Here is a 15,465-nt window from a genome sequence, read left to right on the forward strand (position 1 = left end):
CGTGGCCTTATGAAAGAGCAAGAATTGATATGTATTTATAACATCCTTCAACATAAATTTTTATCTACTTAGAAAAGCAGAAAGGCATAGAGATAGATTACTTGAACTTTATTCCTTTTCCACAGAGACAAATTAATTTCCTATTATCCTTAGAACAGAAGCAGACTTAGACTCTAACACTGCTTAACTTTGCTTYGCAAATGAGAGTGAGGGTCCAAAAATAATGATGGAACATTTATGGACAAGCTTAGGTGCTACAGTTTTAAGAAACTGTTTCGGGCATGGAGAAAAGACTGTTTTTTCTTTATAGTAGAAGACACACAGCAGAAACAGGTCTGACAACCATAGAGAAAGCAGTCTTTGCTGGAAAATAAAACATAATATTCCTCATGATTGCAAAAGTAGAGCTGTCTGCTGGTCATGGAGCATAGATCTCCGTGGAAGCTTAAGCAGTATAGCTTAATTTGAAATGAACAGGACACATTATTGGCTCTGGCAACTTGAGCCAGAGTTATAGCTGCCAGAGCTGCCAGTCTTCCAGAAATCCTCCACTTACTCGAGCCACCCCTCAAAATCTTGCAGGTTCTGTCACTTGTATGTCTCCTGTGTTCCACAGCCCTTAGAACCTGGGTTCCTTGTTCTTGAAAATAATGTGTATGAATGTTGCCTGTAAGTCATAATAGTCCTTCAAAGTAAACATGGAAACTACAGCTTCAGCTGTATCACCAAAAACACTGAAGGATATTCCCAAAGACAAAATGGCAAATAATAATACCATGGCAATCAAGACACGGTCCTCCAGCATTGCATGAAAGTGTGTGAAAACATTTTCTCCAAGAGATAAGGCTGATATCCAGATATTACTACCAAATAATTCACTAACATAGTATCAGCCTGGCAGAATACTAATACTAATATATACTAATACTAATAACCTCTTTTCATATACGACATTAGCTAATCTTTCTTTCACAAAAAATATGCTGCTGTCCTTTAATTCTTTTAATGAAAGCCACCACCTTGGATGATTTCTGTACTTTTTATACACTAGTAGCCCCGATGTTAATCTTGATTTGGGTTTTCTTTTAGTCCATATAACAAAGAATGTAAAAAAAAAAAAAAAATCAGTAAGCACACTGTTTCCTTTACAGCTTTCAGAGGTATTTTTAGTGCAATTGATATTCCCATATCAATTCTGACTTTATGAAGTCAGAGTTTATCTTTTAAATGGGAAGATGGAGATATTGCCTTTCAGCAAAATCTGAACATCCTTCTCTGCATGGGAAACTTCTGACTGTGGAGCACATAACAAAACTAGGACCAGTAGAGGAGGTACTTGCAGATTAACCACCCATAGACAATGTGATCACATTACTCATTGTAGAACTTCCTAGTYATACTGACAGGAAATTTCCAGTCATGGTTCTTGAAGGAATTAATATGATTGTACGAAAGCCTGTAAGTGAGAATCAGAACTCTAAGTCTTCTTATTTGCATTCAATTGTGTAGTCAAGGTAGTTTTCAAGGAACACTGACTTGGTTAAATCAAATGTCTCACCTCTGTTCCTCACAAAATCAGAAGAGGTCCTGGGAGAGGTTTACATACAGATGGGGAAACAGCATAGGCCAGGAAAACAGGTTTCATGTTATAAGGATTTATTTTTCTTTAAGAGGGACGGAAACAGCCCAATTAAAGTTCAATGAAAAAGTATAAAGTAAGTAACAAGTACTTAAGCAGTTTAAGATTTGAATACAATGACTCTAAGTTTAAATCAAAAAGGTAGACAGCAGTGCTAGGATTTTGCAGGCTTTTAGCACTGTTAAGAACAACAGGCAGGAACCAAAAGTTTCTGTGTCACAGAGCCTCTCTCTATTTTTTTTTTTTTTAATGAGAGCATATCTTGGGCACAAACCTGACATGCCTTTTTCAGAATAAACATGGTATGTTTAATTTCTTACTGCTTCTTTAGATCTCATCTCCAATGTAACCAAACAACAACTTCCACTTTTAAAAGGGGAAAGTTGACAGTGTAGGAGGGTCAACTCTTGACTTCTGGCTTACGTTCTGGCACTTCCAAAATAAGAACCTGAGTACAGCTATGAGGATCCTCCTTTATTAAAAACAACGAAATACAAGGAGATATGCTAAAAACTATCTGAAATGGATAATATCACAAAAATAAGTGATAAATTTTGATAAATCCACATCCAAAGGTCTGGTAATGCTTCTGGTCTATCTGGTCAAAGTTAAAAGTAACTGAGGCAGTCTGTATAGCCCAATGCCTTCAATAAGCCTATTTTTCACACAGAGTGACGAAGGAAAGGGATATAGGGTAGAAAATAACTTCAACAACTAAAGTTAGAATGTTGCAATAGTCCAAATGTGAGAACGGCATTGAAATGTTATAATCTTGTATTTTTTAGAAACAGAAACAAAATTTCCAGTTAAGTAAAAGACCCAATATAAGCCAAAATTGTAGTCTGAGTAGAAAAATATTTTTAATGTTTCTTCCTTTTTAAAAAAAAAGTCATAAGAATGTTAATTATCAGAGTTTTCACAATGCCTGAAAGACTTTTCTATTATGAATATATTCACTGATTAAGACTGAAAAAAACACCACCGAGTAGCTGAATGCCACCATCTCATATGTAAATGTCCCTTAAAAGTCTCCCTGTGCAGGTTAATTTTGTTTGATTTTTGAATTACGGTTGAACAAAGATTAGAGAACATATGACTGCAGAAGTCTTTGTATTTCTTCTTTGTATACAATACCGTAAATTGTTTTTCTGAATGAAGGTAGTGAAACTCAGGTGATGCAACAAATAAGACTAATATCCAGCTGGAACTGTATTGTCAAGCAGAAAAAGCCAAGTAGAAGAGATGGGATGACTGGTACAACTGTGAAAGAAGCTTGCAGACTGGATGTCTGCAATAAGCGTGTTCAATGAAAACTGAACTCGACACATGAAGAGAATTTATAACATTACTTGGCTTCTCAGGAAAACAATTTTGAGCTAAGCCATCCAAATTCTATCCAATAAATTGATGCTTTTTAGTGTAGAAATGCAACCTCTCCCCACAAGCCCCCGATTACTGTTTCTGCTACTTGTCTCCACTCTTCTATCAAATCAGCTACAAAAAGGTCGGAAATTGCTCACCAATTTAGAAGTAAAGGAACATAAAAAATAAAATACATATATTTTTAAGGAGAACTTCTAACTTGTTAAAGTAAATATGCATGCCATACCACTGTATCCAAGTTTGTTATATCTGACAACACATGTAAGAGCACAACATTAATCACATGCATAAGTAATAGTATATGATTTTTTCTTTTGAAAAGCGACTCAAAGGCAGTCATTAACTCTACATGCAACACCATTAAAGTGATTAAAATGTCCTCCTCCACTAGCTATGACATTCTTCTCTTCTGTAAATTATATTGGCAAAGCACTTTCACATTAGTTAGAAAAATGTAGTTAGTAACCCTTTCCTAGTCCAGTAACTTGAAGAAATTATTGCATACTTACAGCAATCACTGCATATTTATAATGGCAAGATACAGTAGTCTTTTTTAGGTACGACAAATACAAAAAATGTAATTTTCCTATGATTGCAAACACTTTGCAATTCAAAATAATAGAAAGGTCTGTAATAAGAAATACTGTACTGCTTGTTCAAATGAGGGTAAAAAGTTAATCTAACCTATGGAGTAATAGGAACTAACATAACTGCTGCTTACATCTTCTATGCATAATTTTTATTTGCTGCTATAAAAGAAAGCAATGTTGTGAAGACAGGCTATTATTTACATTTATTTACTACAGAGGCAAATGCATGTTCCTGTACTAGAATAATACAGCATTTTGAAAACTGAAACCTCAAGATTTTCTGTTCTCAGCTGAATCATATAAACAGCCTCTACAGATGTGTAACTCTTTATTTACAAGTTATCACTACAGTGATAGGCACAGAGATTTACAGAATTACATTGCTGGACTGCTACAGTGCTTCTACAGTCCTTCAAGCCTCAAAATGGTTGTAAAACAGTTCAGCAGCAGAACTGTCCCAATATTACTGCACCAGTAACACATTTCCGATTCCGTTATTCATTACATAGCAGAAATTAAAAATGTGAAAACGCAGTTGTTCAATAAACCAACAGCAGTACACGGATGTATCCAACTCTGGGCTCCTAGTACAAATCTCACTCAAACCAACTAGGATCCAAATTCATGCAGCACCAACTATTCGTTAGCCAACTTTAACAATCTGAGTTCAGTTCCTGGTGAACAGTCACCTGTCTTAGAAACGATGCTCCTGTTGGTGGTCTCATCAGAAAAGGGGCACCTTTGGAAGTTCAGCTTACTGTCTTCTTGGTAGCATTTGTTTTCTGACAACTAAGTGTACTTGAAGAAGCTTTTGCAGACACACTTTGCACTATGATCCCAAAGGAAGGAATTCAGTCACCAACACTCTTTGCCGCAAGCACTAACTTCATCTTATTCACAGAATTATCTTTTAATCTGTAAGATTAATTTTTTTGAACTGTTATAAAGGTGAGAAGTTACTAATTCAAGGATGTACTCTGGCATCAATCCAATTTAAGATACTCTTTTGTGATCCTGGTGAACGGAGTTGGTATCTGTATCTGCAGATGTAATCTAGAAAGTATTGTCAAAATATAGTAGGACCACATCACTAAACAGGAATCAGATGTTTTGTATGCCAAAATAATGGAAAATGTAAAACATGATCATTAATATGTAAAGTCATTCCCACTGGGACTAAGAACTTTTGCTGCAAGTTGACTGAAAGCAACAACAGAAAAAGAAAATTCTGACAATTGTATGGACTGCTAATAAGATGCAACCTTTCAATAAATTAATGGGCTTCTAGGACTCCTTTGGGTGTGGCATGAATCTTTCAGTGTTGAAAGGGCCTTTGTACAATGCCATGGTAAGACAACATTTTAAATACTGTGTTCAGTTCTACACAGTGATAATAAGATGTTAACTTCAACTGGAGGAGATTCGGAGAAGAGCTGCTAGGATGATTAAGAAAATGTATTTATTATGAGAAAACTAGGAGAAGTTATTTTAGCCTTTAAAAATAAAATTTGAGAGATGGAAATATCACTGCTGTCTATCCATACAAAGTAGCAGGGGAGAGGAAGCAAATATTAAGAAGAGAAAACTATTTTAAAAAAAACAACACAAGATTAAAAGCTTTACATTGCTGCAGATTTATCTTTGATTAGAAAAAAGATTTTGAAAGAGAATTGATTAGACTTCCTTTGATTAACCACCAAAGAAACGAAATTCTGGCATAGCCTTTGAAAGCAGGAAAGCCAAAATAGTAACAGTGACAGCACTGTGTTTAAGGTATAAGATGGTCTACAGCATAGGAGAACATCTAAATTTGTTAAAACAGCTGAATAAACTAAGAGAAGTGATTGTATGGTGGAGTAGAGAAGCTCCAGAATTGCAGATGAAAGCCTGTGGTATTAAGATTTGGGATACTAATAACCCTTGCAAGGAGAGGTCTTTGCTCCTCTTTGGTGGTATTTTTTGTGATTGTTACACCGCACTGAAGTAATTCCATACCTCAAAGCTTCTGCTAAGTAGACAGTGATCAGGGACAGAATTGCTAAATTGTGACAGGGATTAGGAAAAACTTTCCTTTTACTTTTCTTTCTCGCTGCTTTTTTTTTTTTAAAGCACGTTCTCTGTACAGCTAGTAGTAGCAAGATGTTGGAAATAGTGTGCTGATACTAAAAACCTTGAAATCACCCATTTAGTGTACTTTTCCTATCCACACAAGATTAAAACAGTAACCAGATACAAATGAAGCATTTCCCTCTGGAGCAGACAGGCATAAAACACATTTAATTTTATTTTTTTTGCCTTCCCACTTATAATAAGGTGGATGGAGTTCACCCAAGATCATTCAGGAATTTTAGCCTAACAAATTTCTTCCTAACAGGACCTAACATTCATTTTTGGTTTCAGCTGCCACTGGTCTCTTCCTACAGCATGTTATAGATCTTGGGACTTTCAGGTGGGATCCCAGATTTACACATCTAAATTTAGATGTCTCCAATAACTGTATAGGTTAGATCTCTCTTGACTATACTAACAGTTTAGACATCAGCTCACATGTAAACATGAAAATTTAGGTATCAGCCTGAAGCTGAAATCCATCCGAATTTTATGTAATTACTTTTAGGATCCCTTTGAACTAGTCCTCCTTTACACATGGTTGCTCATTGCTGAAAGCGACTGAATTTGATGACTGAAATGATCTCATTAATTCTTACGCTGATGTGCAATTCATATGGATACCAAACAAACATCTGAGGCATAATCTTAGCTTTACGGGAAGCGCATGGCAAAATTCCCAGCTTTCACTAGTATCTGAATTCCAGCTTTACACTTAATTAGAATATTCTCTGTAAGTGGCCCTTCACATGAAAACACATGTTCACTGAACATATTCGGTCTGGAATATACTTATAAAGAAAGTAATATTGGTGGCTGGTAACAGAGTATTTATTACACATCATTCCAGCCTATTGTATATGTAAATAGCACACAGCTTTTTAATATCATCTCACATGGAATTTTTATGTTTCTTAGAAAATCTGGAATACTTTTAGCTTTAAGACTGATGCTAATCAGAAATTAATTTTCAACATTAAGTATTTCAGGACAAAACACCAAGCAAAAAATAAATAAAACTGTAATTTTTATTACAAAAAGAAACAGAATTGTACAAACAAAGCTGAGGAATAGTTATACTGTGTACTCAGGAACAGCCATCAGCAAATGGTTGGAAGCTCCAAAAACTGAAAAACCTCTTGATGTCTGCCTGAATGGCTGCAATTTTACCAAATATCCTATAATAAGATCAGTTTTAAAAGAAATCTGCCACAGCAGCAAGAATTCTGAAGTTAGCAGATTGCCTCCTGTCTTCTCTGCTTTGATGCTGAAATTGAGAGCAGTGTTCTTGCAGAGCTTAAGAATACTCTCAAAGCTAAAACAATATGAGTGACACCACTGTGTTTAAGGTATAAGGTCTGCAGCACAGTAGGACCTTTCACATGAAAACAACTACCAAGCCCAGTAGCAAAAGGTTTGGTTTTCCCATACAGCAAAATTACTCTCCTGGAAAAGAGAAAGAAAGGTGGGAAAAGAACTTTTCCTACATATGTTCAGATGAGGACAGGCTTTTTTAAACAAGGTTTTGTTTTTTTTCCTAACTCTCCTGTTAAGATAAACATTGAGACAAGGATAGAAAAATATATATCTCCATGATGGAGATCAAAACCTGTTTTTTCAGCTTTAGTTTCAAAAATCTCCTGTGACCTCCTTTAACAACACTTGAGAAGGCCATCTAGAGTTTTCCTAACATGAGAAGTCATCCATTCCAGAGCTTTATATGCAATTTAACACAGTTAAATTAAAAAATATTAATTACTAAATATAGACTGTCCTAACACTCTTCCTCAGGGCTTTTTATCACATTAATTTTTCATCCATTTTTTCAAAAATAAAATAAGCCTAAAACATTTTGACATTTCAACAGACTCAATAAGGCTCAGTCACATAAGGATAATGAGTTTCRTATAGGAACACAGTGGCTGAAAGAACAAGGCAAGGTTCACATGGGTACTAAATATAACTATTTGCAAGTTAGAGATATTTACTTTAAGGAAAAGGTCTTACCAAACAGAAAATTAAGCTTTCATTTTGAAGTATTTTATTTAACCTTCTTGAAGTGAAGGAATAAAAAAAGACAAATGGAAACATGTTTAGTTTTCCTGCTCTGAAATTAAAAAATTAAAGCGGCTGAATTTATCACATCAGCTTTGCTTACCACAAGAACTGATATGCCTTACCTTTAGTAAACTACTACATTAAAATACAAATCTATATGCAAACAAAAAAGCCATTAAAAATCTACTTTGAAACCATTTACATTATTTAAAACTACCTTGTTTCTAACTTTTGCATCTACGTCCTTTAGAACCCAACATCATTGCTATCAAAAACTACTGTACTTTGGCAGGATCATGAATAGACAGATATGCATATGTTTTATTTCCTTCTCACAGTCATTAGGTCCCAATTATCTTGAGGGAAGCACGGTATTTAATATATAGTGAATTATGAAAATGAAGTACATTCTTACTTACAATTAGCTGTTTCAAGCCTACAAATGACTGTTCTACAGAGTTGGCATTTAAAACTTGTCTCTTCACTGCAGCTTGTTCCCCCAAGAAGCGAAGCATTAAATCTTTCACTGCATCTCCCTTGGTGTTCATGGAAGAAAAAAAAGAAGAAATATAAGATACTTTTTAACGTTATTCTAGCAAAATGTTGAATTAAAGCTGAGCAAAATATTTTTTCTACCTTGAGAAATGCTTATTTTCCAGTGCTTTTTGTGTGAAATGAATATAGATACATATATATTTGCAACATTTCAATGAAAATTTCTAGACTTACTTCACGTTATTTGCTATATTTTTTTCTAACATTTAGGTTTCAGTTAGCATCAAAACATTCAGACTTGTTTGCTTCTCATTATCCTTCAAATATCTAACAAAATACTGTTCAAAGACCTTACAAAATACAGTAAGTTTTACTAAGTATTTCTAGTAAATATTAGTATGTTGAAAGGTGCAATTTAATGACCAAAGATGTAAGGGCACTTGATCAGCTGACCTGAAGTATAGGCAGAAAATAAACTTTGACTGAGAGATCACAAGCCAAAGTGAACAGCAACCTTTTAACAAAAAGTCTTAATTACAAAAGAATAAACTAAAGGAATAAATCAGAAAAATTGGCTGATCTGAGAAGCTCAGTAACTTGAACTGACAAACGAGTAACTTTGGGCTGAAAATTAAAAAAGCTCCAAACATTAGGGTTTGAGGTTTTGGGGCAATCTTTGGGATAGTTCAAAAACAAAGGAACTATTCTGCTTTCAAGTAAAGTGAGAGAGCAATGGCAAAAAAGTGTTTCTCAAAATGGAGCTTTTCAGTTTTATAAACAGAACAATATACCATGAAGTGTGCAAAACCACAGAAAAGGATTCAAATGAGCTATGTTTCATCATATTTAGGAGAGGCTGCTCCACTTCACATTTCCTTTCCATCTCTCCTTCCTTATTCTGCCTAGGCTGAGGTTGGACAAAAAGTAGGAAATACTGTATCCCATGCAGAAAAAACAGACATGTACGAAGACTGCATAATTTGAGCAATCTAACACTTTAAACTCCGAAAAAGATGGAAGTGTTTAGCACATTTAATTCTCCAATCTTTTTATTGATAGTAAATGACATTTAAAAGATTTGCTAAAGGTTTCTGAACTATGAATTTAAGAACAATCACTACTTAAATAAAATCTAACTGACTTTAAAACAAAGCTATCCAGGTGTCATTTTAAAATGCAATTTGGCTATTTTCTGTCAATAAATAAAAACTTTTCCACTGACTAGACAAGTTAACTTAAAAAAAAATTACATATTTGTTAATTAGAGTTAGAACAGAATTATTTAAATAAGCATAAACAGTGGAGAGAAAAGTATGTCTGCTAGAAAATAAACTGTTTGGGACAATGAGTGACTTTTGTAATAAAAACAGCAAGTGCACGGGGAGACTAGAGATGTTCATTTTTATATTTATTAACATTAAAACAAGATGAACTGCAACTTAAAAAGTGACTGTTTTCTCTCAACTGATTATGAAAAGATGTTTAGAGACCAGTCCAGATATAAACATTTACAATGTAGACACTTAAAGTTCGAGAATATTAACTCTATATTTTCCAAAGGGGAGCTTCGAAAAGGAAGACTGTCCAAATCCAGGTTCTTTTTCCGTCTTTGCTAGCAATAAACTGAAAAACTCTGTATAAGACATTCTCTGTTTGATAATTTATTTCAGTGACTTCCAATCTGTGGCAAAAGATCCTTGAGGCTCTATGAATTACTTCTATAGATTTGCAAAAGGTAATCAAGAAATTCAAGTTCAACATCAAGCAGCTACTGAAAAAACATGGACCATGTATTGACAGAYGTTGAGAACCCCACTACTACTGTGTGCAAACTCTTCAGTCACCACGTTTGCTAATAGCATCTAGAACAGGGTGTGGGGGGGTTACTTCTCTAGTTTGGACTGTATGCATTACTGTATGCAAGGGAATCCCCTATGCTGTCAGAAGTTACCCAGTGCCAATAAGAGGTATCAGAAATTGTTTCTGCAGTATTAATGAAAATATCATTTTTTTTAATATATATGTAATCTAGAAAAGCAAACATCTGAAGAAAGATTATCAGAAAATGCAGTAATATTCACATTATTGGTTTTAAATGGAGTAATATATAAGAATAACCATACACAGTCAAAGTAAAGGTGTCTGGTTGGTTCACTGTCCTGTCTGTCAGCAAGCAGGAGAGGATGTTTACGGAAATAGTGTAAGAAACAGGGCAAGCTCAGACTGGCCTTTTTCAGCTTCCAGCAGGCAAAAGTTTTGGGTCCACCTGAGCAAAGGAACATATCTGCCTATCATTTTTAAATACTCACTGATACACATATCTCCCATGGTATTTGTCTTGCTCATATTTTGGTCTGTTTTTCTGCCTGAAGATACAACCAAGGGCAATGAGTTCTACAACTTAAAAGCAGTGTACGCTCTGCAAAGCAGTAACTCCTTTTATTTTTTTTTTGCTTATTACTCAATAGTTCTTTTGCCATAAAAAATAGCAAATCATAATTCTCCATTTACCTTCTTTCTGTCTTGTATGAATTTTAGACCACTGCCTTTTCTTGTAAGCTGAACACTCTTATTTCACTACCATTTAGGTGGACAAATGCTACACTCCTGACCATTCCTCTAATTTTTTTTAATTCCATTACACCCTTTCAGATATGTGGTAACTAGAACAGCATGCAGTAATTAAGGTGTGAAAGTAAAAAGCGACTACATAAAAAAGTAAGCATACAAAGGAAAGTTTGCAAAAATCCATTTAAGGCAGCCTGAAAACATTCACTGGAAGAGCTGAGATAGGAAATTGTTAGCGCAGAGAGCAGAAAAAAAGCCACAAAGACTTTGCCCCCTCCACAAAAAGAGCTGTATAAAATACAGTTTAGCTTTGATAAAGATATCCATTTAATTGATATTAAATGTTGGCACTTTCCCACAGGTAGTGACAGGAATACGTTTATGTTTTCTATCTAGTTTCATGAGGAATGAGACTGCAATTACTGTTTGATTACTTGGAAAGTTTTTAACCTCTGATGCTTTACCTATCCTATGAACAAACAAGATTTCAATCTCTGAAATCAGAGTGTGTACAATGAAACAAATACATAAGAAATTTTACCCCCTCCCAGCCACTTCCTTGGAAAAGGAAACAGTACATACAAAGAACTGTAATGAAATGAAGGGTATCACGATAGCAGACAATAACTGCTGGAGACAGGCATAATAGAAAGAGCATAAAAATTAATACTCCTGACTGGTTCCCAAGCTCAGAAAGCACAGGTACAGAAAACCTATAACAGACACAATCCATGAGTGTTCTAAAATAATGTTGCTTGAAATGATCAATATGAAGTAGCACACAGCTGAAACTGAGAACATTGAATATTTTTCTTTTTAAACTGCTTCATGTGAACTTCAAAACAACACTCTTCTAACATGAACAAACACTTTCTGAGTGAGAGGAAAAAAAAAAAAATACTGCTGCATTCTTCAATACAGGTCATGAAATTTCAGTCCTTCCCTGAAGCACTTAAAGTTCACTGTAAATGCACTTTTCAACTAACTTCTTTGTTAACTGTATGCTGTATGGTTTAACATCTTGCATTAACATTTAGCATCACAAAACTGTTCATGCCAAAGCTTTAATGAACATTGTCGTATGCTGATTTAACATTGAAAACATGCCTTCCGCAATGTTCCAGATGACATCTCAAGTACTCCACAATTATGATTTCAGTTAAATACACAGTTCACAGTACCAGAAGCGCCTGGAACAATGATACCAAACTAGAGGATGTCAGGCTAGTCAAGGAGGGCACTCAGGCCACTGAAAAGCAGAAACTGGAAGTGAGGAAAGTTGTGTTAAGCATAAAGTCCTTCAAAACTTGACTCCCTGCCAACATGCCTATAGCTGTTTATAAATAATAATCAGTGAAGAAAGCAGCAGGAATCCCCCTTAATTCCTTCCTTGATTTTACAGCAGGTCAGCTGTAATGTTTTCTTTTCAATGACGTATTGAATGGTGCATCTGCATATATGCATATGACCCAGATTCAGGGAATGATCAGCGCAAGCACCTTCTAATACTTGATTCAACTGAAGAAAGTGAGAAAGAACTATTGCAAAAATGGAGCCCCCCCCCAATTTTACTATTGTAAAAATGGAGGACCTTATCCTTTGGGCTCATGGAAGAAAGCGTTCTTTCCTTTCATTCATTAGTTGTTAGGGGACAAATATTGCAATCTAGAATTACTCATCAAGCTCTAAGGGATTTTTTGTGAAGGTGGGATGAAGCAGAGAAGGAGCTGCATATTATTACAGTATTTTCTTTCATGCTAATTATTCAGTTCTATGATGACAAACGTTTTAAGATAAAGCTAAGACAAGAAGCAGCAGCAGCATGGTGCAGGTCTAAATCTTTCATCATTTGTTGCTTCAGTGACAGACATGAAAAAGGAAACTTAAGATTTGTCAGATAATTCAGCTACAAATCTGGACTTCATTCACTCCAGAAACTTTTCTGATAGTTACTGCAGATTGGGAAGTTACTGCAGACCATTCTCTGCCCTGCCTACCAACTGATAATCTTAGTTATGCTGCCATTAAGGCTTAAATATCTAAACCCTCAATACCAGCTCTCTAGATGACAATTCTACTATTCAGAGAGGTAGATATGGAAAAGTAGGATTTGCCTATTTCAAGAAAAAAATCCATTGAAATAGTTTGGCTTTGCTGAGCTGCCAGGATAAAATTCCTTCACAGGAAGCGTTTAATAGATCTGAACGAAATTTCTCCAAACTTTGAAGAAAAGCTTTATGCCTTTGCACCAGTTGGGAACTCTTGACAGAAGAGAAGGAAATGGGTTTCCACTACTATACTCTTCCCTTCAAGATCTAATTGGAATTTCACTCCTTCCCAGTAGCTGGCTCCAGCTACTGGCTCCATCTTTTCTACAGCTTATACCTTTCCACTGTTTAGGAAAGATATAAATGATGCAATTCCAGTCAGTGTCAACATTGGTCACAGCGCTGTGAATATCACTGTGAAAAATGTTATTTCCTGCTTGGTTGCAACAGTGAATTCCACAAGCAAACAAAGCTGTCTGCCTTCAGACTTTCCAGAACAGCATTCTGGTTTAGTTTATATTCCAAATGTGAACATAATCCTTCTAACTAGAATGGGCAGAAACTAACTGAAATGACTTAAAAACACAACCAGCTTTGGATTCTATGTAAGTTGTCAACACTAGTCTTCAATGGACCCAAAGAATTTCACTATGAATACATCAGATCTGATTTTAGTCCTTTCATGTATGAGTAGGCAGTCACATTAAGTTTTCTAATAAGGATTGGAGTAATACAAACAAGGTGACCTTAGGCAACAGTATGAAGCACTAAGAAGATGTACAAACTTTTGACAGCTCTTATTCAATATTTCTAAAATATAATCAGAGACTAAGATATAATCACAGACTCTTACCTGGATATTATCAAATTTTAATCCGGGCATGGTGAGATTCTCTTTGTCTATGAACACAGTGCTGTATTGTTGTGTGGCAACTGAAATTAGAACATTTCTGGTTTCCTCACTAGGAAGCCAAGCATCATTTCTTCTATCTAGTTCACTTATATTCAAGGCTGTGGCAAATGGGTCATCACTCCCAGCAAAAACAGCTTGGATTTGTGAGAAGGGCTTGGGGGACTGGGATATTTCTAAAGAGGTTGGAGGACCACCTGCTTCAGTTCTCCCATTTCCTACAGAAAAAGTAGGGTCAGGTGAAGCATGAGAACTGTCTCCAGTGGAAGAAATAGAGGACATTTGTTCCGGGACTGAAGAGCTTGCATTGGGATTACTGACAGAAATAAAACTGGATGTGGTAAATGAATCAAAAAAATCAGAAGCTAAAGTATTAGTGTTAACAGTATCACCAAAGAATTTGCTTAGACTAGGACTTGGTTGAACTACCTGTGGAGTAGACTTCACTGGAGTCTCAATTATACTACTAAAACTGGGAGATTTTACCATCTGAGGCTCAAAACCATCATGCAGGAACAACTGTGGCTGAGTATTAACATTGTTTGCTTGGCTGAAAATGGTACACACAGGGATAGGCTCAGCCTCAGGAGTTGGTTTGCCAGTACTGGGTAACGATGTCTGGTCCTCAGGTTTGCTTTCATCAGTATTATTTGGTCTTGTTTCAACAGGAATGTTGTTTATCAACTTCAGTTCCTCTTTCACTGCTTCTTGAATTGATTCTTCCTTTAAAGATACCTGATCATCTGTTCCAATCTCAGAAATGTCTTTGGGTGTTTCTTCATGTTCAKTTTCACTCTCATTACTTAAAAATTCTTCCTTACCCACTTCTGCTTGTGTTTTTTGATTGTCTTTGACTTCCATTTGTTCTACAATCTCCTGCAGACAACCAAGTTCACCAGTGTCATCTTCACTGTTGTTTGGAGAATCTGAAATAATGACACTCTCCATCATTTGTTCATTAAGTTTATCTATAAAATTATTAGAATCTTCTGATATGGTTTCATTCCCTTCAGACTCAAATTCGTCTCCACCAAGATCAATGGTTTCCTCATGAAAGAGAATTTCTTCCTGAGTTTTCTGTTGAACTCTATTGCCACTGTCCTCTTCATCTGAGATGCTCTTAGCATCCTTAGCATTACTCCCATTACTTTCCATTGCAACTAAAGAAAGAAAAATATGCACAAGAATTAGTTCTGTTACTCAAGCCCTACTCAAAACCAGTATCCCAAAACTCAATTATTAAAAAAATACTCAAATTCTTGATTTAAGAATACAATCATTCCACTATTTGACATCTTTCTTTCAGTATCTACCACAGAATAAATTTATCATAAGAAAAAGTTTTGTCTTTATCCTTTGCTGTTCTGAGCAACTCGCAAAATACTGGGATTTAAGAGCAAATGCCTCCAATTAAACACATGCAAAACCGGTATTTGGCCTTCTACTCGCAAAGACTAACTCGGTCCCCGTTCACGAGCAGGGAAGAGCGGGTTCAGCCACCGCGGAGCCGCGGCTGTCGCAGGGGGCTGCTGCGGCCGGGGCCGGCCCGGGCGGCCCCGCAGAAGCCCAGGCGGCAGCTGGGACCTCAGCGAGGCTGCAGGGAGCGGCGCTTCCCCCGCCCGCCGCGCAGAGCGGCCCCGGGCCCTCGCCCCGGGCCCTCGCCCC

At 36.0% G+C, this 15,465-nt stretch overlaps 1 protein-coding gene across 9 annotated transcripts in view; it reads right to left on the bottom strand.

Annotated features, from left to right (window-relative positions):
- The window catches only part of TRAPPC12 (trafficking protein particle complex 12), a 63,714-nt gene extending 48,756 nt beyond the window's left edge, over positions 1-14,958 (bottom strand). For all 9 annotated transcript variants that reach the window (XR_003256142.1, XR_003256141.1, XR_003256143.1 and 6 more), the window contains exons 1-2: positions 13,744-14,958; positions 8,199-8,315 (exon numbers count right to left, since the gene is read on the bottom strand). Coding sequence is in view for 6 of the 9 variants with exons in the window: in XM_026082608.1 (XP_025938393.1) it covers positions 8,199-8,315; positions 13,744-14,955 (1,329 nt within the window). In the remaining 3 variants the exon portion in view is untranslated. The remainder of the gene's footprint in view (positions 1-8,198; positions 8,316-13,743) is intronic.
- Between the last annotated feature and the right edge of the window lie 507 nt (positions 14,959-15,465).

Source organism: Apteryx rowi, unplaced genomic scaffold, assembly GCF_003343035.1.
Source record: "Apteryx rowi isolate R43461 unplaced genomic scaffold, aptRow1 scaffold_585, whole genome shotgun sequence".
Taxonomy (NCBI): Eukaryota; Metazoa; Chordata; class Aves; order Apterygiformes; family Apterygidae; genus Apteryx; species Apteryx rowi.